Raw genomic sequence first — 26,491 nt, 5'->3', positions numbered from 1 at the left:
GCCCCTGAACCCTTTAAGCTCAAAACATTTTTGCCCATAAAGTTGCTGAACATGTGAGCTGATAACGTCGCAGTGAGGGAAACAGGGCATCTGGGACCTGAGTGAACAGGGCAAGCAACTGGGTATCTCATTAATCAATCAGATTGAAGGATTGAGAAATAAACAGAGGAAGGACTGAGAAGCAGGGTGAATTAAAGGGAGTGAATTCAATGTCAAATCAGGTAGAGAAAGAAAGATCGGATTAAGAGAGAGAAAAAGTGACAGAAAGGGAAAGTAAGAAAAACTTTTAAAAAATTTGACATTTTTAAAATCTCCCTAGAAAATTCAAAACCTGAAGGAATGAGCTAATTTTCAGGACCAGATTGGCAGTAATTAATAATCACATTTTTAAAAGGGTACTTACCTTATTAATTACTAGCCCTAAATATCTGCAGCAAGTTTAGTTTGTAACTACCATGCAAATACAGCAACGTAATAACATTCAATGCACGTCAATGGTGAGGCAGACAGCGAAATGCCATTTTCGCGGAGCAGCGCAATTCAGACAGCAACTTTCGGACATTGGCATTTAACCGTGCATCTGCTCCTCGCCTGAAGCTGCTGTACCATTTACGCATAAATAACGGCGAGTGCCATTGGCCTCACTGTTATTTTGAGAGCAAATTCTGACCCGCTGTGAAATACCCATAAAAAGTATTCATTCGCTGAATACACAGTGACCCCTACTGGTCATTTATTAACATTTTACAGCAATTCCATTAACTGCTTTCTCAGGTAGACATTAACAAAGGAAAAGTAAAAGGGGCAACACAAACAAAGCAAAAAAAAAAAACTGATCAGAGTTTATAAAATAAAAAGTTTTGTTTCTGCAAAACAAAAACATTGGGAGGAAAAACATTTTAAAACGAAGGAGCATTTTACAAAATGGTTAGATGTAGATCTAACAATCTGGTTTATACAGTGAAATTTTTTTTGATACCAACAAGATTATACCTTAGTCACTCCATCAAGACATTAAGCTCTCTGTTATTCATAACAGTGATAAATAAGCAATCACACAGATCCTCAAGATAGCTACAGGATGTAGCTTACTTAAAGATCACTTTAAGATGCAGGCTTGGAAACTAATTTAATTTTACATTAATGATTAGCAATTGTACTGCAATCACTGTATTCTATGAACATCCAGGAAAACCAGCGGGTATCTGACATGCAAGGGAATCCGTCATCATGTTTAAACGTGTCCAAACCAAGTTACTGGGAAATCTACACATGCAGACTTTCTGTTTGCCCTGATACAGAGTGCACAGTTTCTCCACATAGGGACACACCTAAGCCCTGAGAACTGAGGTTGATAGAATCAAGGCTTAAGTATTCTCAAGCAGACACAGGGATACTGCTGGAGTTTAACCAGCTAAAATTGCTCAGCTTACCAGTATAAAGCACTTAGCATTGCTTGTCCGGCTAGGACCACCCCGCCTGTTTGAGCATTGGCTTGTAGGGTTATCTGAAGCTCAGTGGGAAGAATCCACTAGTGAGCTAGGCAGGCTCATCAATGGTTAACAGTGCCCTATCTGGTATTGCTGACCGATCTGGTTCAGGTATTGGATTATCGAGTCTGCCGCAGAGGGTTGACTTGGCTTCTAATTTCCATTGCTATGTGCATCATCTTGGTGCCACTTGGACCCCAAAGAGATCCCCTTACCTCCCCTGAGACAGTCACTATTTGGTCATGAGAAAGATGACTAAACAAAAAAAATCATCCAGTACCCATAATGCCCTATTATTCCTGCCTAGCGGGACTGACTGGCACACACACACACAGAGCTTTTGCTGCTAGCTTAATTATGCAACACACTAAACATAAATGTTGATCATTTGTGGCACTTTTATGGTCAGAGCTTTCACTGCAAATCATGGAAGGCAAAGCCAAGGGAAATGTATGAAAATGAAGAAAATATTATTTCTAGATCTAGAAGTTGTATAATGAAGGGGAGGCCCTCCACACAAGTTCAAATATGAAGATAACTTTTATTTAACTTTATGTTTGTGTGCAGTTTGTGAAAGAACAATTTATTTTGTTTTAAAAACAAACAAAGGAATGGTGGTGGGGTGGAGGGATCTATAACAAACTGAAGAGGGAGACAAAAAAGTCAAGAGAAAAGTTAATACGAGAAGTTTGGCCTCATGCTGCAACTGAATTCTACAGCGTTTTTCATTGTAAATTATTTTTTTCCTTTACTGGACGATGGCGTTGGCATATCTGTTTTCTCTATTCCCTGTCCACCTGAAGAAATTTACTGAACACAGTCCTAATGACTTTTTAAAAAAAAAATACCATGATGAACTTTCCTCCAAGATTTGCTTGCTGCCATTCTTCCTCTTGGGTTTTAGAGCACACTAGCACTGTGCTCTGTACAGTTCAGCCTTCGTGTCGCTGTTTTTTCAGGTGATGTCCACAAATTCCAAACAGGTCTCTTTATGGGCTTGAAATTCTTCATCTAAGACCGCAGCTGCTTCCTTATCATTAATGTCTTCAGTGGGTCAGTGCAGTTAAAGCTCCAACCCCCCAAAAAATTCCCACAAATGATAAAACTTTATGTTTAGTGTGTTTAGCCCACCTAGTAATGTGCTGTAGAAACTCAATAGGTCAGTTGAACAATGTACGGTCTCTTGCTGCAGAGTTGTAGGGTCCTAGTTATAAATTAAGTCCAGTACAAGGACAGTAATTTAATAAAATACCAGTAGTAGTACCACTTAAATGTCATTAGATGGCTTTGTCACACAAAATTATCTGCAACATGTTAAGTTAAACCATATGGGATCTGGAATTGCAGAGATTTTTTTCTCATCTCACCTCTTTTTGACATCTGTGGGGTCAAAAAGTTAATTTTCTTTACATTTGAAACATGCAACACAAGATCTGGCCACTCATGAAGCTCTGTCTAACTTACTCTGCTCTGCTTTGCTGCTAATGTGCTATCCAACCAGTCTCTGGGATAAAAGTGCTCCGTATCTCGCTCTGGCCATGGCTCTACATATGTTTCTTCAGTGGTGGAAAGATTCAATACCAATTTAAATTGTGACAGAGAAAAGAAAAACCTGTGGCCGAGAAGAGGAGAATCTGGAGATCGAACTTGCTGTTTAATACATTGGCCTAGAATTTGCTGGAAAAATAATGGTATGTGAACGACACGTCGTTATTAATGTGCAAATCGGCCAACAACTTGTGTTGAGGAAGAGATACCCCATGAATTACGAATCGCCACAAGTTGCTTCGTGAGAACGGCATCGTGCCCTTAATCTCCCCGTGATTTTCATGAAGTTGCTTGATTTGCACATTAATTGCCCAATAAACTCGCCACAGAAAGTTAAGTCTAGTAATTAACAGTGTAAGTACCCTTTTAACAACATGATAATTGTTAATGACTACCAATTAACCTCTCGCTCAAAGTAAACAATTACATGTGTGGAGTCTTACTCCTTCGGGTTGTGAATTATTGTTGGGAGATTTTAAAAGTGTCAAAGTTTAAATTTAAAATGTTTTTTTTTCTTACTTTTCCCATCAGTCCCTTTTTTCTCTCTCTCCATCCAATCTTTCTTTCCAACTCTTTATTTCTCTTTCTGTACCTGATTTGACTCTAATTCACCCTCCTTCTCAGTCCCTCCTCTGTTTATTTCTCAATCCTTCAATCTGATTGGTTCGGGAGAGACCCTGTTTGTCCCGTTGTTCACCAAGGTCCCAGATGCCCTCTTACCCTCCCCCGCACCGTTATCAGCTCGCGTTAGCAGCAACTTTGTGGGCAAAATTTTTTTTTTAAGCAAAAGGGTGCAGGAAGAAGTCTAACAGCGCACTCCATGAACTGCCCCACTCCAGCAAATTCTGCGCCCTGGTTTCCTGCTGCAAATTGGAGCCTCCAATCCAATTCCGCCCCATAGATTTTATGAACGGGAGGTGGTAAAGCATGGTCGCTGCCTGCCACCTGTCTGTATTCTTAGCGATTTTAACAGTGCCCGTCTTCCCTTGTGATTGTCCTCTCATCAGAATAAAATAAGCGGAGTAAGCAGAGTGCAGAAGCTCACACACTGTGGGAATATGTATTGGGCACAGGCATATTGGGGGGGGGGGGGGGGGGGGGGGGGAAGGGAACACAAACTTCCACTCCACACACACAAGTTCACTATGGCAAAGAATGATGGAAGGCAGGCTTCTCTTAACCCAGGCAGATAAGCAGCAGCAGCAATATTTTTTCACTACTGCAAAGCCGTCTGCCTCGGAGCTCCACAATGACTCTATCCCAAAAAAATAATCAAATCTACCAAAAAGATTCCAATGCACTGGGTGTATAGTTGCAAAGAGGGAACTGAGTCAACTTTTTCTTTTGGCAATTCAGCCCCTCTTTGCAATTATAAACTAAACATAAAATCAGTTCTTGTTTGTCAGAGAAGACGTTCATCTTAACCTTAACGCATGCGGGAAGTCTGGCTTATTTTCCGCTGCCTAACCTGGCGACACTGAGGCCAATTTTAGTGTCCTTACTGCCTCTGGTTGAGATTAGCTAACTCAGCACTGACTGGCAATCAAATCTGGGCCTTCTGGTCTGTATGACCCTGCCACACTCTGCCTTTACTAAACGGAGCCATCGAGGGAACTCACAGTCCAGCTACTTTGAGTCCCAATTCCAAAATGGCTGCCCTGGCAAATTTAGGGAGAGATCAGGCACTTAAATCAATTTTTTCTTTTAAAGAAAATTGTTTTTTTTTTATAAAAAAATCAGAGTGCCTGTTTTAGTGATTTTAATTATGACATGATTTAACAATGAATCTGCATTTACCTCACTGAAAAGGCTGCCATTCACATAGGATATCCAAAGCTTCCAGAAATTGGGCAGTTGCCTTATAACAATTTCTGTCAGATTGTCAACAAAGGTTACCGGTTGAGGGGCCTTACAACGCCAAGCTGCAAAGCAAAAAACATTAAGTTAAAAAAATACATATATGCACATATGTAGAATAACAATCACTACTTTTTTTGTATAAAACTCTAAAATGATAACCTATCTTCCCATCAAAAGCAAAATACTGCGGATGCTGGAAATCTGAAATAAAAACAGAAAATGCTGTAAAAGCTCAGCAAGTGAGGCAGTATCTGTGGAGAGAGAAACAGAGTTAATGTTTCAGGGTGAAGACCTTTCATCAGAACTGGAAGATGTTAAAGTTAAGAGTTAAAGTTTTTAAGCAAGTACAGAGCCAAGGAAAGGGGGAGGGGGGAAAGGAATGAACAAAAGGAAAGGTCTGTAATAGGGTAGAGAGCCAGAGTGGTTAAATGACAAAAGGGATGATGGTGCAAGGCAAGGAGGGTGGTAATGGGACAAGTGAAGGAACAAAAGATCGGTCTAGAGTAGCTGTAAATGGCTTTTGTTTCTTAACTTGTCCCATTACCACCCTCCTTGCCTTGCACCAGCATTAAAGGTGGAACGACTGAGCTCATCTCCATTTGATTTAAACACATTTAAAACAGGTCGGCTGTGGACTGTGGCAACAGTCTAAAAATATGTGCTGAATGACATTAGGATTATATAACTCATGGAAGGGTATGCGTGTATCAGGAGCAGACAACTCGCTGATGTTTAATTGAGGAATTTTAAAAATGGGAGCGTGTGGGAAGTGCCTTGTCCATTGGAATGCTAAGCATTGGACGAGAGGTGCAATTATCTGAGGCAACATGTATTATTAGGCAAGAACTCATCATATTTATTGCTGTTATAGTATATCACAGCACAGACTGTCAAGGATATGGACCATTAGGACAGTGATGGAAAAAAGATAGATTGTCTACAAGATTCAACAAAAGTCCATAAAAATAAAAATTGTAAATTTTTGTGAAAACAGAACTTTTCACTTAAAAAGGACCAACTTTGCATTATTTTTTTTTACTAGCCAGTGCACCTCTCGCCCCCCCCTCCACCAATTTTCTCCCCGTTACCAACTTCTCCCTACCCCTGTAGGCACCTCTTGTGTCAAAGAGGCCTTGCACATACGCTGTTCCTGGCCCCTTTCAATACTACCCTTTGCTGGCTGCCAGGGGATGCACGAGAGTGGCACGGTGGAAAGCCCCAGCTTATTTTGCTTCATCTCTCAGGCGGCACCTGCCTTTCCCTCTTTGCTTCTGTGTAGCAGCCAGTAGAGGAGGTTAAGGCAAACCACTTTGTGGCTCCACAGACTGGAGTTCTAACATGCTACTTCATTACCACACAGCTTCTTTGGTCACTTTAAAGTGGGTAAAAGATTTGAAAAAAACGACAACAATATTTCTTGTGTGTAAAATTTTATATGCAACAGAGGTTCTTCCTAATGCTCAGGAGATATTTTAAAGATGCGCCATTATGAAACTCAAGTGAGAGATAATACCAGACATATCACTCTTCTTGATCTCGACCAAACAAGTGGATTCCCAAAAACAGTTACTAAAATGTCCCTATTAGACAAACAAATTTCACTATAAAAACCACAATAAATTTGGATTTTTACCATATGTCATAGTATTACACTAAATTATAATTCAGAATAAACATAAAGCTATTCAAATAATTAAATACATTTTCAGTTCAATTACTCTTCAAATCTACCAAAGACTTTACTGTTGCTCAAACATCTCTCATTTTGTGTGTGTGGTCCTGGGGATGAAAGGAAGAGACAAACAGAATTGACAGAAAGAGAAGACAGACAGAGCCAAGGGGAAATAATTTTAATAATGTGAAGAAAACAAAATGTATTTTTTTGCAAAAGTGATAGTGACCTGTCATGACTCATGACATACTGTAAGCACCTACCATACAAATTTGTAGTGTTCAAAATCCTGTGTAAGACATACATGTAAAGTTTGCTTCTCTGCTTTTAATATTAAATGTATTATGTATTATACAATGGTCCATACTCAAACCATTGGTCATTTCAACATAGTGTCAAATCCAGGTAGTAGCCTTAATAAGTTTATAAGTTCATACAAAACTATCCACAGAGAACTAGTTTGCACAGCACAGATACTTGAATTATTCCCTGAATGAGCGCATTTGAAATGTATACGTGTACTCTGCAGTCCTTACAGTCATCTCGAGAAGATTGGAAACTGCTGGCCCTTTTCACTGAAACGGTTTGAGTCAGACGACTGATGGGAGAAGGCCGTACATCACTGTCCAAATCCAGCATTGGGCTGTGCAGAAGGGTTGCACCTATACAAATAAACAGAATGGTTAATATGGTGCTGCCGTATGCAAGTTTCAAGTTTAATTTGAGTGGTATGTACAGTAAAGGTCTCACAACTATCGAATATCAAGCCTGCACAGCATCACTTCTGTGTCAAATACAGCTGTCAGTCAGTAGATTACAATTTACTCTAAGTAGCGATTATTCAGAGATGACAGTCTACCTTTGTGAAATATCTACAAAAAGAGCATGAATGCTACAATTCGATTGTAATTTCAGAACATATACCATGGCCTTTACAGACTAATGAACACACAGAAATTTGTAAAGTGAAATGTAGAAAATAGTTACATTTCTAAAGTAAACAATAAAGAAACCCCGTCTATCCATAGATTCCAGCATGAACACAAGAAAAGCTTAACTGAAGTGGATTCATAAACAGATTAATTTATTATAGGAAGTTTATTTTCCAAAATCCTATACGACAAAATTCAATAAGAAACATTATTAGGCCTCTTTTCATAGTCTAAAGAGGTATTTTTAAATGAACGGAGATACAAAATAACGAGAAACATACAATGGCGATAACCTCCATGCCGAAACACGTGCCCCACAAACAAAGATGTTAATCCTTTGTTAAATGATGCACTTTCATTTGCTGTACAGAAATTATTCAACTTGAAATGGCAATGTTATTATAGTCGCCTTAAAATCAAATCACAAATGACTTCTGAAAGTTCAGCTCTGGTAAGTAACACTGTAACGTAGGTGTCAACCATATGGGAAATGTATCGCTGTCACATCAAGGTGGTGCTGGGTGGCAATTCACTGCAGCATTACAACTAATGAGATCACATAGCAATGCAAACAAACTGACATATGAAAGCTTTGCTAAACAATTTGTAATTCAGATCATTTGTATTGGACTTTCAATGCAAGCCTGTATTTTAGGGTTCCTCCGCTGACTAGTTAAAAGGATGTAAATGAACCACAGACCAAGAAACTTCCAGGTTCGATTACTGTGCAGATCTGAGTCAGGTTGCCAACAGGGGGTACTTAAATTGATCTTGGGTGTGGGAGGATGAGAAAAAAAAATCAGCCAGGATCTAATTGCTAAGAAGTGAGCATTACAGGAGATCCACACTTGGATGTCCGGTTAGGACAGGGCAGGATCAGGCTCTGCTCTAATACTCCCTGCAGTCAAAGGCCTGATGACACACACCATCTAGGTTCACACATGAAGAATGACCACTTGGGCAAGGTACCAATGGGTAATTGGCTGCTGTGGAACCATACTCGAACAAAGTGATTTCAGGAAGAGGTACAGGAAGGAGAACGGTGGCAGAGAAATGGAGGAGAAAAAAAAACTGTATTTGTTCTAATAAGGGGCTAAAGAATACAGTCTACATCTATTAATTCAAGTTACTTAATTCAAATTATCAGATAATTCAGTTGTTTTAGCACTAAATCTCCACTTTGCTGTTATTTATGTTGTTCAATTCAAAACATTGACTAATACACAAGTGATAGAAGGTGTCATCGACAGTGCTATCAAGCGGCACTTACTCACCAATAACCTGCTCACCGATGCTCAGTTTGGGTTCTGCCAGGACCACTCAGCTCCAGACCTCATTACAGCCGTGGTCCAAACATGGACAAAAGAGCTGAATTCCCAAGGTGAGGTGAGAGTGACTGCCCTTGACATCAAGGCAGCATTTGACCGAGTGTGGCACCAAGGAGCCCTAGTAAAATTGAAGTCAATGGGAATCAGGGGGAAAACTCTCCAGTGGCTGCAGTCATACCTAGCACAAAGGAAGATGGTAGTGGTTGTTGGAGGCCAATCATCTCAGCCCCAGGACATTGCTGCAGGAGTTCCTCAGGGCAGTGTTCTAGGCCCAACCATCTTCAGCTGCTTCATCAATGACCTTCCCTATATCATAAGGTCAGAAATGGGGATGTTCGCTGATGATTGCACAGTGTTCAGTTCCATTCGCAACCCCTCAGATAATGAAGCAGTCCGTGCCCACACGCAGCACGACCTGGACAACATCCAGGCTTGGGCTGATAAATGGCAAGTAACATTCGCACCAGACAAGTGCCAGGCAATGACCATCTCCAACAAAAGAGAGTCTAACCACCTCCCCTTGACATTCAAAAACATTACCATTGCCGAATCCCCCACCATCAACATCCTGGGGGTCACCATTGACCAGAAACTTAACTGGACCAGCCATATACATACTGTGGCTACAAGAGCAGGTCAGAGGCTGGGTATTCTGCGGCGAGTGACTCACCTCCTGACTCCCCAAAGCCTTTCCACCATCTACAAGGCACAAGTCAGGAGTGTGATGGAATACTCTCCACTTGCTTGGATGACTGCAGCTCCAACAACACTTAAGAAGCTCGACACCATCCAGGACAAAGCAGCCCGCTTGATTGGCACTCCATACACCACCCGAAACATTCACTCCCTTCACCACCGGCGCACTGTGGCTGCAGTGTGTATAATCCACAGGATGCACTGCAGCAACTTGCCAAGGCTTCTTCGACAGCACCTCCCAAACCTGCGACCTCTACCACCTAGAAGGACAAGAGCCGCAGGCACGTGGGACAACACCACCTGCACATTCCCCTCTAAGTCACACACCATCCCGACTTGGAAATATATCGCCGTTCCTTCATCGTCGCTGGGTCAAAATCCTGGAACTCCCTTCCTAACAGCACTGTGGGAGAACCTTCACCACACAGACTGCGGCGGTTCAAGGCTGCGGCTCACCACCACCTTCTCAAGGGCAATTAGGGATGGGCAATAAATGCCGGCCTCACCAGCGACGCCCACATCCCATGAACGAATTTAAAAAAAATTTTTGCACAAAATATTATTTTAATCCATTAGGAATTGACTAAAAATATGGGGGGGGAAATTGAATAGGGGCCATTTTTGGGGGCAGGAAGCATGATGTGCTATTACCCCACGCGCAGGCAGGACACAAGTTTCAGCCCACCCCAGGACTTACCTGCTATCAGTGTTCCATTCCAGGCCTTGCACATGGAATCAATGCAATTCAACACATTCCACCACCAAAGGGAGCTCAATCTCTTTCAGGGAGGATGTTTCTTAGAAATCTCAAAGGTAGTCAGTACCTGTTATTTGCTGAAAATAACAGTCTAATGTCTGCACGGAGTCTGAACGGAGATCAGACATCACACACGTGAAACGCAGATTCAGGTCCCATCCCTGTGTTTACACACTGATGAGTTATGTTAAAACATTGAATAAAGGTTGTGCACTACTAAATCCCACATCCTCCAATCTGCACGCCAGCTCTCACCAATCTGCCGATCTGAGTTGGTACCAGGCCCGCGAGAGTGCATGCACCAAGGTTCTCTGCTGATGCACTAGGGACCTTGGTGCAAGAGATGGACAGAAGGAGAGACATCCTATATCCAAGAGGCCCTCCAGACATATACTCAAAAGACAGTGGGAGGCAGCGGGGGATGAAGTCAATGCCAGGCGCACAACATCATGGACATGGATGCAGTGCAGGAAGAAGTTCAATGCTTTGACATGACTGGTCAAGGTGAGTGAGGGCAACTGTCAAAAGGCGTCTCCTACCAACTGCACCACGCACTACGCCACCATCACCCACATACCAACAAACTCTTTCCATCGGTACTGAACTCTTCCAATCAGATGCTTCCTCTAACACATTACCACTGTTTCAAGCCGCCCACCCACAACTCACAGGTCACACACACTGGCAGCTATTCAACCATGACGGGCACATCACCCAGACACACGTCCCGCTTTCTTGCAGGAGAAGGTGGCACATATCAGGAGGCAGCAAGTGGCAGTGGCATTTAGCCCCTCAAGCCTGTTCCGCCATTCAATGAGATCATGGTGGATCTGTGACCTAAATCCATATATCCGCCTTAGCCCATAATCCCTTAATACCCTTGGTTCACAGAAATCTATCAATCTCAGATTTAGAATTCACAAGCGAGCTAGCATCAACTGCTGTCTGCAGAAGAGTGTTCCAAACATCCCTTTGCGTGTAGAAGCATTTCCTAACTTCACTCCTGCACGCCCTGGCTCTAAATGTTAGGCTATGTCCCCACATCCTAGTATTGCAGTCTAGGAGACCTCCAAAAACAGTTACAAATGTCTCGGCTGCCAGAAGCAATAATCCAGCCACTGACCTGTAAATCTTGCAAGGTCCCTTTAAATAGCGCCGGTGGCGGTTCCTCCAGGCACTCTAAGACACGTTCAGATGGTCGGGGTTAAGACTGTGCTTGAGTTGTGCGTTAAGTCCCAAAATGTTGTCTTTCGCTTTAAATCAGCTTTGCAAATTGATTGAAGCCATTTTCTCCCTACTTTACATGATTCCAGCCTTCGTTATCTGCGCCTGCGCTAACTCCTATACCAAGATGGCGTCTGGCGCACGTTACGCAGGAAACATGCGTGCGTATCCAAGACGCCATCTTGGATGTCAACATCTTAGAAACAACGGGCGCTACATGGCCCAATTTAGTGCCCAGGGTTTCTGATATGCAAACAACTTAATTTGATAATGATTCCCTTACACGAGGTGGCAGAACTGAGTAAAATGTGTAACAGCATAGGGGTACTTCCTGGTCACCCAGTCATCCTTTGCATAAAAGAGATCATTTTTAAAGAAAAATGTATAGGTCAAATCTTAAACTCATTAGCAAACAAGCAGGATTTTAAAAAATAAAATATGATTAAAAATACATACAACTATTCTCAACACAGGCACTGTAAAGGTGTGTATGCCGCTATTACAGGGATTTCCAATTTGCTAAGGGTACCTGCATCCGACCCTGGACAATAAACACGAACATATCGGCAGTACATTTGCGGTTGGGGATATTTCTTTGGGATCATGGGATCCAATTAGTTCCTATCCTATTTTTTTCTTCCCAGTACTTATTTCAGTCATGCAGAATCAGGGCAAATATTTTAATTCTAATACAGGAATAAAACACTAATCATTTATGAAACATAACCTTATTCCAAATTAGAGCACGAGAAATATCATGGGGTTGCTGAGCTGTGAACAATCAATAATACATCAGAAATGTACATCCATTGGTATCTATTAGATATCTTCTGCATACAAACATCTAATCTGAGCTGTTAACACTTACATTTTGTATCATTACAGCAGAATAAAAAAAATAGTAAATTATAAACATGTCCCAATTATTGTGTTTGATATTGCACTTAACTTTTAACAAGCCCAAGTTATCTGCGCTGTATAAATCTAAACTGAACTATGTGTTTTAGACATTGATAGCGTCAGTTGAAAACTACTCTCCTGTGTCATAGGAGACCACAGCAGCAGTTCACACTCGTTTCAGGAAAGGATAGTTTAATATGGAATAATTTTTAATTGAGTTATATAGTATTACTAACAACTTGAACCAGCAGCAGGGAACCACAACAACCAAGTTACCCTGAGGAGTAATAAACATCTGGAACAAATTACAAGAACCTTATTTCAACTCAGGATTTGCCACAAGGGAGCGCTGGAACACTGCAAATGGAGTGAAATGTCAAAAGTAGAATTTATCCCAGCTGCTAAACTGCAATTGAAAAGAGCTGACCTAACATGGCCTCAGTGATTTCAGATGCCACTCTCAATTTCCTTATGATCTGTACCAGCACCAGAAAAGCAACATGCTTGCTCCACTCGTGCAGCAGCAAGAGATCGACATTCTTCTGATCCTCAAGAGGGGCTAAGACTTCCTTACCACCCTAAACACCTTTGAAAATTCTTTCCTGTGCGCAGTGGCTTGCTGCCATGTGCTGTGTCCTGACCACCCACGGTATTACGTTGACCAAACAGGCAATTCCTTGAGACTGCCTCAACGTAAGGCTCTAAATACAAGAGACTGATATTTTTTTTCCAAATGCCTTAGTTATAACCACTCCAATTTGTTTAGGCAATGAAGCACCCTACCTTTTAGAATTCCTTTCCGTAGGCTCAGCCAATGTAAATGTTTTCAATAAACACAATATGACTTGTTCTTATCACACTTCACACCCAACATTACTATTTCAGTAGGCATGCAATGCTTTAAAATGTGACTAGGTTCATCTAATCAAACCAATACCTTCCATGCAGCTCAAACATTATTTAGTTTTGCTAATTATTATGGTTTATACTCAAAGAAAATTTTTTGTTTAATAAGTGCAGCAGAATGCTAGGCTCAGTTGCTTTATTTCTCCTAGAATCATAGAATAATACAGCACAGAAGGAGGCCATTTGGCTCATCATGCCCGTGCCGGCTCTTTGAAAGAGCTATCCAATTCTGCTCACACCACCCACAAAAACGCCCCAATTTGTTTAATATCTATCCTTATTCAAAAATATTGGAATGTCCCTATTAAAGATAATACATGTTGATCTCCAAGAGAGTTGCATGCTTTTTGAGAATTGTTATTCTAGTACTCAGAAGTGCATTTAACTAGAATCGCCCATTTGTCAGGAACTCTTCAGTTAATAAGGGACTCTGATGCTGTTCTCTGAAAGTGAACAAAAAGGGCCTTCAGTGTTTCTAAAACCATTCTAAATGGTTCAAAAGGAAGTTATTAGCAATGGAGGACATACGGCAGATCAAGTTACTTTCAATGAAGGACATTCTGATTAAGTTACTTTCAATCAGGTACTTTCACAATGTGTGACTCCTTTTGCAAATATAAATTTGAAATAATTTGACTAATTCATCTTTCATTTTCACCACAGTAATAAACTGCTTTTTAAAAAAAAAATTAAGAATATATTTTTGTAACAATTTTAAGACTGGGTAATTTTTTGGATGGGTCAATTGCAAAAGAGTCACGGAAAAGGCAATATTCCAGGAATTCCACTGAAGGTGTGGCATACTCAAATGTGACATTTGGAACTTCAGAAGCTGCAGTAATCAGTTTTACATCTTTTCAGTGTGAGTATTTTTTTTAGGGGATAGAGGGCAAGGGATGTGGTTTAGACATAAATGGCTCCCAGCTGCATGAAGCTTCTTTCAGATGTACAGTAAGTACAGCATATGGAAGAAAACCAGCTGCTAGGATAACAAATTAAAAAGGCCCTTTTGACAGAGATCCTGTTGCTCTCCTCTACACGAACAAAGGAAGATCATTCATAGCAAGGTGAACAGAACACTCAGTATGAAACGCAGAAATGGTGCGAGCGCTCACTGCATCCGCCATTTGTTCTCATAACATGCACAGCTGCTGTTATTCCGACCCCAAAGAAAAATACATTTTGGCTACAGTGTTGGTATTATAAATGTAATCTTATGCTGCCCAGTTCAAAAAGCTCTGCCAATTTTCTTGTAGCCTCATTTGCTTCACTTATTAAAAAACAATAATACTTTCCTTACCCATGAAAACAAGCCTCCGCTAAATTTCCTAGCATGTACTGTGATTAGCAGCTTACTGTTAAAATACGTTCTATATTCTCAGGGATTGCGTCATGCGGTGTGTTTTACATTTTTAGGATCTGCCATCAGAGATAAGAGATCTTCATCCTCACACGGATGGTATGAAAAAATGCCCTTTTTCTTGTGGCTTAAGGGGTCTAAGTGACATGGAGACAGTTCCCAGTGGATGTCAGTTCAAAGCACATAACTGCCGGAAAAATTTGGCATTACAGTAATCACCATTTATTTAGTAGTCCTACTTACTAATGCCTTAAGGACAAGAAATCGAGGAAATTGAAATATCACACCAATGAACTCTACTGAGTTCTGGATTAAGATGCATATTTAGTGTAAAGTAGGAGATCCCAACAATACATCTGACCGTAGTCACAATTGGCTTAAGCCGTCATCATAAGGTGCAAACTGGATAAATGATCTATTGTACAAAGCTATCAAACTCACATTGATGAACACATATACAGTAAAAAAAATATATACAATTAGGTCATGGCATCTGTTGGATTCGCACACTGGTTAACAAGTACTGCATTATGACTGCTATTCCAGATGGATAATCTAAAAAAAGGGTAATTCTCTCATTTGGAAGGAATTTTCTAGGTTTTTTTCCCCCCCTTTTGGATTTACATTGCAGCTCAGTAAAAAGAAATTAAATAAATTTGCATTATCGAACAATATAGTTAATGGTTTAAATTGCAACTATGCCTTTTGCCAGTTGTCAAATCAGGTTTCTGCTTTAATAGAGTTTGATATGTACAATAATAAGTATACTTGCACTATAAGCATTTTGTGTAATAGTTCAAATGTTTAAAAACTCAAAAAAGAATGAAGAAAGACATGCATTTATATAGTGCCTTTCACGACCTCAGGACGTCCCAAAGCACTTTACAGCCAATGAAGTACTTTTGGTGTAGTCACTGTTGTAATGTAGAAAACGTGGCAGCCAATTTGCACAAAGTTCCACAAACAGCAATGAAATAAAAGACCAGATAATCTGTTTTAGTGGTGTAGGTTGAGGGGTAAATTGACCTGGACACTGGGGAGAAGTCCCCTGCTCTTCGGACACGATGGGCCGAACGGACTCCTTCTGTGCCGTAAATTTTCTATGATTCTTCAAAATAGTACCATGGGACCTTTCATGTCCACCTGAGGGGGAAGACAGGGCCCCAAGGTGAACGTCTCACCTGAAAGATGGAACCTTTGACAGTGTAGCACTCCCTCAGCATTGCACTGGAGTGTCAGCCTGGATTATGTGCTCAAGTCTCTGGAGTGAGACTTGAACCCACAGCCTTCTGACTCACAGGCTAAATGTTACCCACAGAGCTAAGGCAGACACAAATCACATTCAATGAAAGCTTTTTAAAACAGTAACTTCAAACAGAATGTTAGGTTATTACAACTAAAGGTAGTCATCAGTTATTATTACAGAAGGGAAAGATTGATAAAATTCTACTTCATGTCAGTAGTAAAAATGCAACTAACATTAGTACATAATATATTGATGTTTGATTATCAAGTACTCTGCAACACATAAGTGCTCATTATTCACTGCTGACAGTGCATTACAATGCAGCTGGGTATAAAATTTCAACTAGGAAAAGCCGCAATCACATTTCTATGTCGGTGAATGCCGAACCGTCTTCCTTTAATTATGTTCAATTAAGAGCATCCCAGTTTTGCAAGCGACAACAGGTCCACCTAGTTTGCACAAGAGATGCTTTCTTTAATGTCACTGCAGATGAACAGATGGATCACATGCAGTATAACGCTGGTCTAAAGAGTTTTACGTTACCAGTATGTCTTCCATAATTGGAATTTTAGTTATTTGACTTGTGACGTATTATAAAGTATTACAGATTCTGCATTCTCTCCTAATTGCTCGATCCACCTATTACATTATGGCTTTTAAAATAAAACAGTTCAAACCTGTCACTCCAGGAGTAGTATCATGATGTGGTAGGATTTGTACCACTTATTCAGTAAACTCCTGACCTTACTTGGAGTCTTAGAGCTGCCCATCAGGGACTCTTCACTTGGAGAGCCTCACAAGAAACTACTGGCCGGCTCAGAGAAAGTGGGGGGCATTTGTCACAACTGTCAGAAACAACACATTACCCCCTTTTCCTCGCAAAGAAGCAACTAGGGCCTCTATTCCCACCCACCCCCCGCCGAGAGGAAAACCTCCCCGATGCAAATTCCCTCTGCACCCCCCCCCCCCGCCGACCCCCTCGCCTGAGAAGGAATTGGGCCCTGTACCTCCGCCAACACTGAAGTAAGTTCATTTTTGAAAGCAAACAAAACCTCTGAAGAAACCAATGTTAGATTATGCAGGGGTGTGTGTAAGATTTACAGGTGTGCGTGTAATAAATATCAAGGAATTGTTTTGTATCACTGTATAAATCATAAAGCTGCAACAGTAGGTTATCCATAGCAAAGGTGCGTATTCCAGCCCACAGTTCACCCTTTGTTTGAGACGTCTGGGAAACGATGGACCCCACCTCCTCCCAGACAGAGATGGAGCCCATCTCAAATTGATTAGTTGAGCACCCGGCCATTGTCCTATGCCATAAACTTATCGTGTGGAGATGCCGGTGATGGACTGGGGTTGACAATTGTAAACAATTTTACAACACCAAGTTATAGTCCAACAATTTTTATTTGAAATCTACAAGCTTTCGGAGGCTTCCTCCTTAATTGAACATTTACCTGAGGAAGGAGGAAGCCTCCGAAAGCTTGTAGATTTCAAATAAAAATTGTTGGACTATAACTTGGTGTTGTAAAATTGTTTACAATTAAACATATCAGCATACTGATGAGGGAACATTAAGCCAGCTCCTCTTGATGAGGGTAAGAGCTTTGCCATTGTCCCAGCAAGTCGATGATGTCAGCCTGGTGCCGGCAAGTGAGATCCTTATGTCAAGCTGATGGGCTACTGCCAGCCTCACTATCTCGACTGGAAGCAGATAATATACCACCAGTTCCCGCCCTGAATACTTCTACATGAATAATACTACGGGTATTTAACTGTTCCTCACATTAAAGTACTTGCCACCGTAACCAACTGAGGTCGGCTCGAATCTTTTGGAGCGGGGACTCCAAGACAGTGTCGGTATTCCTGTCAACACCAGATGGGGTGAGAGACAGAGAAGCAGGTTGAGGGTGAAGTTGGGGGCGCTCTGATTCTCGCTACATACTCTTGGGGGAGGGGGTACAAGTGGGATTTAGGGTACTGAAAGGTGGGTTAATGGAGAGGTGAGTCACAAGGGCAAAGGTAGAATACGAGGAAGGGTCAGCCAGTTGAAGAGGCAAGGATAATTATTGGAGTGAGGGGGTGATAGGAAGGGGAGGATAAGATGGAAAGGTGAAGGGTTAAGGGACAGGATGGGAGGAGGGAGAAGTACAAGTGATTGGGAGAGGGAGTGGGAAGTGAGCCAGTAAGGGCCACATTTATCCTGCAACCTCCACCCCCAAGTGCAGTCTGCAGTCACTGGTGGTTCCTTTCCCTGCCACACCAGCCATCATCTCCCATCCAAAAGGAACGAAGAAAAAGACAGAATCAGAAGAGGCCAGAGAGAAAAGCTAGAAGACGACAGAGAAAAGCAAAGAGAGAGTAGGTGAGAAAAGTAGAAAAGAGGAAGAGATAGAAAGAGAAACAGCAACATGAAGACAGCAGAGAAAGTTATGAGAGACACCATATTCTCTAACAATAGTGTGCGCACCCGGGTGATCAACTAGTACAAAATAAAAACATGATTAGCATTTTGATTCCATAAAAAGGGCTGTGAAATGCTCCAGTACAGCCATAATTAAAGAAAGCTTTTTTAAAACTCTGTGACAAATGTTATATCATACTGGAGAATAACATCAATTTATTTCAACACCAGTTGTGTAAACAAAGACCAGTGAGCTTGAGGAAAGAGTCTGGAAGATGCATAACATAGGCAATGAAATGACCAGTTCAAATATCAATGATTTTGGTGAAGAACCCCCCCCCCCGCCCCCACCCACTCTATTACTCCATTCAATTTTTATCCCCACATACCAGGTTTGTCAGACCTGCAGTCCATGAACTCCAATAAGACCTATGGCCCTGATAGCAAAATCATACTGGGGATTAATAGATTAGGCCAAAACTTTCAAAGTGATGGATAATTTGAGTGTTAACAGCAACTGGTAGCATAAGAACATCACGGTAGTATTTGTCTAAAGAGGATGGTATAGGACAGGGATAAAGTCGGAGGCCGATATCTTAACAGCAACAGGAGGGATGCCATCAGGACCCGGGGTGTTATTGGAGCTCAGAGTGTAGGTCTGTCAGACCTATATCAAAACAAATTTTTATGTAGGCATAAGAATTGAAGGATGCAATGGAAGTTCTTTACCAAAATCATCGAGAGTAGAATTGAGGGAGGAAGTGAAGCAAAAAGGTCAGCTTTCTCTATAGTAAAGTTAGAAACTCTACCATTAGAGTGGAAAAAGCTGTAAAAGGGGGTTCACATGAGCTATGAGAAACAACTGAGACAAGCTTCTGTATCAGCTTGGCTTAGTAAGCAGTACTCTCTCACTTCTGGGTCAGAAAGTTGTAGGTTTCAATCACACATTAGAACTTGAGTGCATAATCTAGACTGACCCTTCAGTGCAGTACTGAAAAGGTGATTTATGGGTGGAGATACTGGCCTTTGTATGGGATGTTAATCCAAAGTCTCGTCTGCCTGTTTGGGAGACATTAAAGTTCCTTTCATATTACCTGTCCTGGCCAACATTCCTCATTCAAATAATACCACCAAGAAAACCGATTGATCATTTATCTCGTGGCTGTTGCTAGCAGTGAATGGCTGCCATATTTGTCTACATAACAAGTCACTACACTTCAAAAATGATGTAACGTGTGGAATACTTTGTGATGTTTCAATAGGATAAGGCCCCAATAAATACAACTGTTACAAACTGGCTACAAAACAGTAAACAGAGAGCAGGGGGTTAAAGGTAGTTACTCAGAATGGCAAAAGGTGGGAAGTGGTGTTCCATGAGGATCAGGGCTGAGACCACTGTTATTCACTATTTACATAAACGATTTGGACTCGGAAATTGGAAGTACAATTTCAAAATTTGCAGACAACACCAAATTGGGCGGTATAGTTAATACAGAGGAAGACATTAATAAACTTGCAGAATGAGTGTGTAATCGGCAAATTAATTTCAATATAGGTAAGTGCAAGGTGGTGCATTTTGGAAGGAAGAATAAGGAGGCCACATACTGCTTGGAAAATGGGATAGAGGAGCAGAGGGATCTGGGGATAGATACACAAATCACTAATGGTAGCGACGCAGGTTAATCAGGCCACAAAAAAAAAGCAAACAAAGCACTGGGGTTCATTTCTAGAGGGATAGAATTGAAAAGCAGGGAAGTTATGTTAAACTTGTATAGAACCTTGGTTAGACCACACCTGGAGTACTGTGCAGAGTTCTGGTCTCCATATTATAAAAAGGATTTACTGGCACTGGAAAAGGTGCAAAAACGATTTACTAGGGTGATACCAGAACTGAGAGGTTATACCCATCAGGAAAGATTGAATAGGCTGGGGTTCTTTTCTCTAGAAAAGAGAAGACTAAGGAGTAACCTGATAGAGGCCTTTAAGATTATGAAAGGGTTTGATATGGTAGACCAGAACTAAGGGCCATAAATAAGATAGTCGCTACTAAATCCAAAAGGTAATTCAGGAGAAATTTCTTTACCCAGAGAGTAGTTAGAATGTGGAATTCGCTATCACAAGGAGTAGTTGAGGCAACTAGCATAGAGGCATATAAGGGGAAGCTAGATAAACATATGAGGGAGAAAGGAATAGAAGGATATGTTGTTGGGGTTAGATGAAGAAGGCTCGTGTAAAGCATAAACACCGGCATGGACCTACTGGGACGAATGGCCTGTTTCTGTGCTGCACATTCTATGTAAAGGAACAGCTGCTGTTGGATGAAAGAGGTAGGTGTTGTTGCTTTTCAATAAAGTTGAAACTGGCAGCACTAATAATGAATTTACAGATGTTAGGAACAGAGGTAAAGCTGGCTTGGGAAGATTCAGATTGAGCAAGATGTTAGAAGTGATGGTCAGAAAGACAGGTGTAATTGAACTTTGTTTATGATCTTGACAGAAAGGGGAAAATGAGGTAAAATGCTTCCGTGCCAGCTAGACTATCAGTTACTTAACTAGCATTAGTAGAAGGAAAGCAGAATAAAAAACAGTAGTAGGACCAGGGAACTACAACAAAGAATTCTAAAAGACCTTCCTTGTTGGCTGATTTATGCTGCCAGACAAGCCAGGACTTCTTTATAGACTGCAATTTGTTGTGGGGCATTCTGGAAGAGGCAGATCTCTCTCAGTGATCAAAAGAGCTGAGGAAAAGGTTCAGAAGATTTGTGTATTATCTGACTAATAAGGCTATTCAGGGTAGAAAGGACTCTGCATTAGGGCTGGGCTGATTAGTAAAACTGGATAAGTGGAGTCTTTGCCAAAGGTGAAAGTTGAAGTCACCTCGAATAGCAATTTCAGCAGAGGGGAAGTAAAGAGTTCATAGGAAGTTACCACAGTTAGAAGAGTGATCTAAATTGATGAATTTAGTGAAGTAAGGGATAAGATTTTGTTTGTCACAGGTGATAAAAAACATAGGACATGAGAACATATATCTCATTTAGAGTAGAAAGTGTAAGAGGGAAAGCGGAAGAAGGAAGAATTAGAAAGAGGCGAGATTTGGGATTCAGTGAGAAACAACAGATAAGGATGGGATGATTGGAGATGAACAGAATCATGCCACAATATCACTGAAGTGCAAGATAAAGTTTTCAGGTTTCAGACCAGACTTGGCGAAGCACAGCCAGTGCGTGCCCAAACCAAGAGGCCCAAGTGTCGCTAGGAATTGATCCTCGAGCCTGATCAGCATACTTGGTGGGAGCTGCCGTCGTTGGTCGTGCCTCCACAGGCAGCTTGCCGAGCGAAGACTTCAATTTTGGGCTGCCTGCCTTGCCGCATCACTGCCTAATTTCTGGATGGGGTCCTTCAACAGGTGTACAATTTACATATTAAACTGGCCTAATACCTGTTTTAGGCATCCGCCCAGGACGATCAAGCAAAGGGACCCATGAATTTAGTTGTTGGACTAATGCCAGCGCAGACCTTCCCACTGCTGAATTGGTTTGCTTTGTGTCTGTTTTATGCCCAAAAATTGGGAGCAATGCATACCAATTTCTATCCCAATAAGTGTGATGTAAAAATAAAAGAGACACGAGAGAGGTTAAAAAAAAAATCTGGCCATCCCAGACACTAACATCCTCGTGAAACTTAGCAAGTCGATGAGATGTGGTGACATTTCTACTACATGAGACTCGAAATCCTTCAGCAGAAATTAAACTTACAAAACAGCCCCAATCGCTTCGGCCCAAAATTTGCTGGGAAAATAACGGTGAATTAAATGCGCACGCTGTTATTAGTGCATTAAAAACTCATTTGTGGCAAGGAAGATACGCCGTGAGTTGCAAATCGCCACAAAATTGCTGGACGATGCGCGCCGATCCGCCGTTAGCCTCGCAAATACAGGATCGCGCCGTCAACCTCCTCGTGAATGTCAAGAAACTGCTGATTTGCGCCTTAAAAACAAATTAAATTCGCTGCAAAATGTTAGAGTTGCTATTTCACTGTGTAAGGGCATTGTTAATGGGGCGATCAAAGGTCCTGACATGCCACTCAACCTCGGAGGCCCAGAAAGGGAACAATTAAAACCAAGGAGTCTCAATCCTGCAGGTTGTAAATTGTGCCGAGAGGTTTTTTAAATTTAAAATATTTTAAATTTCTTTTTCTTACTTTTCCTTTCTGGCTCTTTTTTTCTCTCTATAAATCCAATTTTTCGTTCCCTCTCTTTATTTCTCTCTCCAATTTGACTCTAATTCACACTATTTCTTTTTCAGTCGTTCGCTCTGTTGCTTTCTCTATCCTTAAATTTTATTGATTAAGGAGATAGACTGTTGGTCCTGATGTTCAGGAGGTCCCAGATACCCCGTTAATCTCACACTTCCAGCAATTTGTGGCACAAAAGTAATTGGAGCTGAAGGTTGAGGAGAAAAAAATCCAACTTTTTTTTTTACTCATTCATGGGATGTGGGCGTCGCTGGCAAGGCCAGCATTTATTGCCCATCTCTAATTGCCCTTGAGAAGGTGGTGGTGAGCCGCCTTCTTGAACCGCTGCAGTCCGTGTGGTGAAGGTTCTCCCATAGTGCTGTTAGGAAGGGAGTTCCAGGATTTTGACCCAGTGACGAAGAAGGAACGGCGATATATTTCCAAGTCGGGATGGTGTGTGACTTGGAGGGGAATGTGCAGGTGGTGTTGTTCCCATGTGCCTGCTGCTCTTGTCCTTCTAAGTGGTAGAGATTGCGGGTTCGGGAGGTGCTGTCGAAGAAGCCTTGGCGAGTTGCTGCAGTGCATCCTGTAGATGGTACACACTGCAGCCACAGTGTGCCGGTGGTGAAGGGAGTGAATGTTTAGGGTGGTGGATTGGGTGCCAATCAAGTGGGCTACTTTGTCCCGGATGGAATAGAGTTTCTTGAGTGTTTTTGGAGCTGCAGTCATCCAGGCAAGTGGACAGTATTCCATCACACTCCTGACTTCTGACTTGTGCCTTGTAGATGGAGGAAAGGCTTTGGGGAGTCAGGAGGTGAGCCACTCGCCGCAGAATACCCAACCTCTGACCTGCTCTTGTAGCCACAGTATTTATGTGGCTGGTCCAGTTAGGTTTCTGGTCAATGGTGACCCCCAGAATGTTGATGGTGGGAGATTCAGCGACGGTAATGCCGCTGAATGTCAAGGGGATGTGGTTAGACTCTCTCTTGTTGGAGATGGTCATTGCCTGGCACTTGTTTGGCATGAATGTTACTTGCCACTTGTCAGCCCAAGCCTGGATATTGTCCAGGTCTTGCTACATGCGGGCACGGGCTGCCTCGTTATCTGAGGGGTTGCAAATGGAACTGAACTCTGTACAATCATCAGCGAACATCCCCATTTCTGATGTTATGATGGAGGGAAGGTCATTGATGAAGCAGCTGAAGATGGTTGGGCCTAGGACACTGCCCTGAGGAACTCCTGCAACAATGTCCTGGGGCTGAGATGATTGGCCTCCAACAACCACTACCATCTTCCTTTGTGCTAGGTATGACTCCAGCCACTGGAGAATTTTCCCCGATTCCCATTGACTTCAGTTTTACTAGGGCTTCTTGGTGCCACACTCGGTCAAATGTTGCCTTGATGTCAAGGGCAGTCACTCTCTCCTCACCTCTGGAATTCAGCTCTTTTGTCCATGTTTGGACCAAGGCTGTAATGAGGTCTGGAGCCGAGTGGTCCTGGCGGAACCCAAACTGAGCATCAGTGAGCAGGTTATTGGTGAGCAAATGCCGCTTGTTAGCGCTGTCGACGACACTGTCCATCACCTTGCTGATGATCGAGAGTAGACTGATGGGGCGGTAATTGGCCGGATTGGATTTGTCCTGCTTTTGTGGTCAGGACATACCTGGGCAATTTTCCACATTGTCGGGTAGATGCCAGTGTGGAAGCGCTCCCCGCGAGATGCCCCACTCCAGCAAATTCTGGGCCATCATCTCATGAATAGGGAACAAATTTTGCCATTTAGTTGCATGAGATAACATGCCTAATTCACATTTTTACTGCTCACACATGTAGAATAAAACAAGCGAGGTAGCCTGAATGAAATGTATGAGCTTTCCCTAGGCTGACAAGTATAATCAAAATAGAAACTGCTGCAAAATCTGTTGCTTAAATCATACCTATTTACACATATTTTCACAAAGGAGCACAGGGGTACATGTGCAATTGATTTTCAATTGGTCACCCAGCATAAGAGTTATAACATGACTTTCACACTTTTTTAAAAAAAAAAATAAAAAGGCAAGCACACTGTAATAAGGTAAGAAAGGTTGCAACATAAGTGGGCAAGGGTAGTTATACACTGATGTATTCAGGGCATAATTCAAAACAAATTGGTATGAAAAGGTTTATGGGTACATTCTGCATGTTAAATCTGTCAAGTAAAATATAGAACTAACCTAGTTAACATACAAAAAATACTCTGATGTTAAATCTGGTTTAGAAGATAATTGAGTCTTTGCCACGGGGTCAAGATCTGCAAATGCACATTGTGTGGAGAACAACTGTGTTTCCAACTGCCAACAATCACACGAGCAGAACGCAAGGTGTAAAGTGGATATTTGCAGAATAAACATGTAATCAATTTGCACGCCTCAAGTTTTGGATTTTAGGAATGGTCATTAATTAAATAAACTAGTGAAGTAAAATTAAAATGTTCAATCACATTAAAAAGAAACAAAGCAATGTATAAGGTTAATATTCTTCAAATAAAAAGGTGAACAAAATTATGTCTAAGCAAAGTGGGGCACTCTGCTCATAATGCTTAGAATTTTTTTTCTTTTATTTCTCCTGGCAAGACCTGGCAGCACTGAATCAGAGTTAAATGAGTGGCATGTAAAACCAAGAAGGTTGTTGATCTCTGCTCACAGATTGAGAATGAGCTGCTGATAGGCCTCTCCCATCTGGGAGACCCAAAATAGTGATATGCTGATCCTTAACTGCTCATTTGGAATTTGTCTTTAATGGCTGGGGAATTAATTCACTTTTAAAAATGAGTTTCTCAGGGGACTACTTCTCACTGAAAGCACTTCTCCCCCCAGGACTGCTCCCTTCTCAAATAGATCTTCCATATTTTACGGGCACATTTTTCAACTTCAATAATTCGGAGTTGAAAAAGGCACAGCTTCATAGTAACAATCACTATTCTTTGACTGAAATTATAGCTTATATACAATAGGTTATTGATCAAGTTGAAAATAATTAGAGATACCTGCCTCCAGAGAAGCTTCACGAACATAATTAATTGGCCTTCTCTATCAAACGAGTTCCCATGAGACTGTCATTTGAACAAACCAAAACATTCTAATTTTTTGAGGGGGGAAGGGAACAAGTGATTTTATTTAAGTACGCACATATTGAAATAATACTTTAAACTTTCCAATTAACGTTTTTTTTTTTTTACAGAGGAACATGTAAAGTGCATCACCAAGTTGAATACTGTTGTAGGTAGCTGATAGATTACTAGACCAGAGGAAAGGAAGTGTGGTAGTGAACATATGCACCTTCAAAAAATAAGAATAATTCCCATCTAAAGCAAGCATCTACTTGGCTGTGAAGTGCTTTGAGACATCCCGAGGATGTGAAATGCGTTATCTAAATGCAAATTCTTCCTTTTCTATGTGTGCGCAATTAGAATACCCAAGATGAATCCTGGGTCAGAGAAAAGAATCATTTAAAAAATAATTAAGGTGTCTATCCTTAACCAGGTCACAAAATAATACAACAATTATGAATTTCGCAGAAAGCTGCAAGGCTCTGGAGTTGTATAATCAATCCTTGGTACCTTAATTTGACTTATTTAATAGCAAAGACAGGTACTAGATTTCTCTTTTTCTAGGACCGGTTGCAAAAATTGCCCACTAGGCTTATAACTTAGTCCAGAAAGGTTGGGATTTTATTCAGCCCCAATAACCCGTGCTTCAGACCAACAGATATATGCCAATACGTCTCCATACACATACGTAATTCTTAATGCTCTAGTCATACCATATTAATTAACTTTATAGAAGCCTCTCAAATTATTAGGGCTCTTAACATCACTTAACTTGGAGCCAAAATCACTAATCACAATGGCGAAATTTGGCCCAGCTAAAAACAGATTCTGGGGGTGTGGAACCT

At 41.4% G+C, this 26,491-nt stretch overlaps 1 protein-coding gene across 2 annotated transcripts in view; it reads right to left on the bottom strand.

Moving 5' to 3' along the window:
• The window catches only part of exoc2 (exocyst complex component 2), a 294,362-nt gene that overhangs the window by 109,206 nt on the left and 158,665 nt on the right, over positions 1-26,491 (bottom strand). For both annotated transcript variants that reach the window (XM_068000284.1, XM_068000293.1), the window contains exons 12-13: positions 7,107-7,232; positions 4,836-4,960 (exon numbers count right to left, since the gene is read on the bottom strand). In XM_068000284.1, coding sequence (XP_067856385.1) covers positions 4,836-4,960; positions 7,107-7,232 — 251 coding nt within the window. The remainder of the gene's footprint in view (positions 1-4,835; positions 4,961-7,106; positions 7,233-26,491) is intronic.

Source organism: Heptranchias perlo, chromosome 2 (assembly GCF_035084215.1).
Source record: "Heptranchias perlo isolate sHepPer1 chromosome 2, sHepPer1.hap1, whole genome shotgun sequence".
Lineage (NCBI taxonomy): Eukaryota > Metazoa > Chordata > Chondrichthyes > Hexanchiformes > Hexanchidae > Heptranchias > Heptranchias perlo.
Note: the sequence above shows the minus strand (reverse complement) of the source record. Positions and strands in the feature narration are given on the sequence as shown.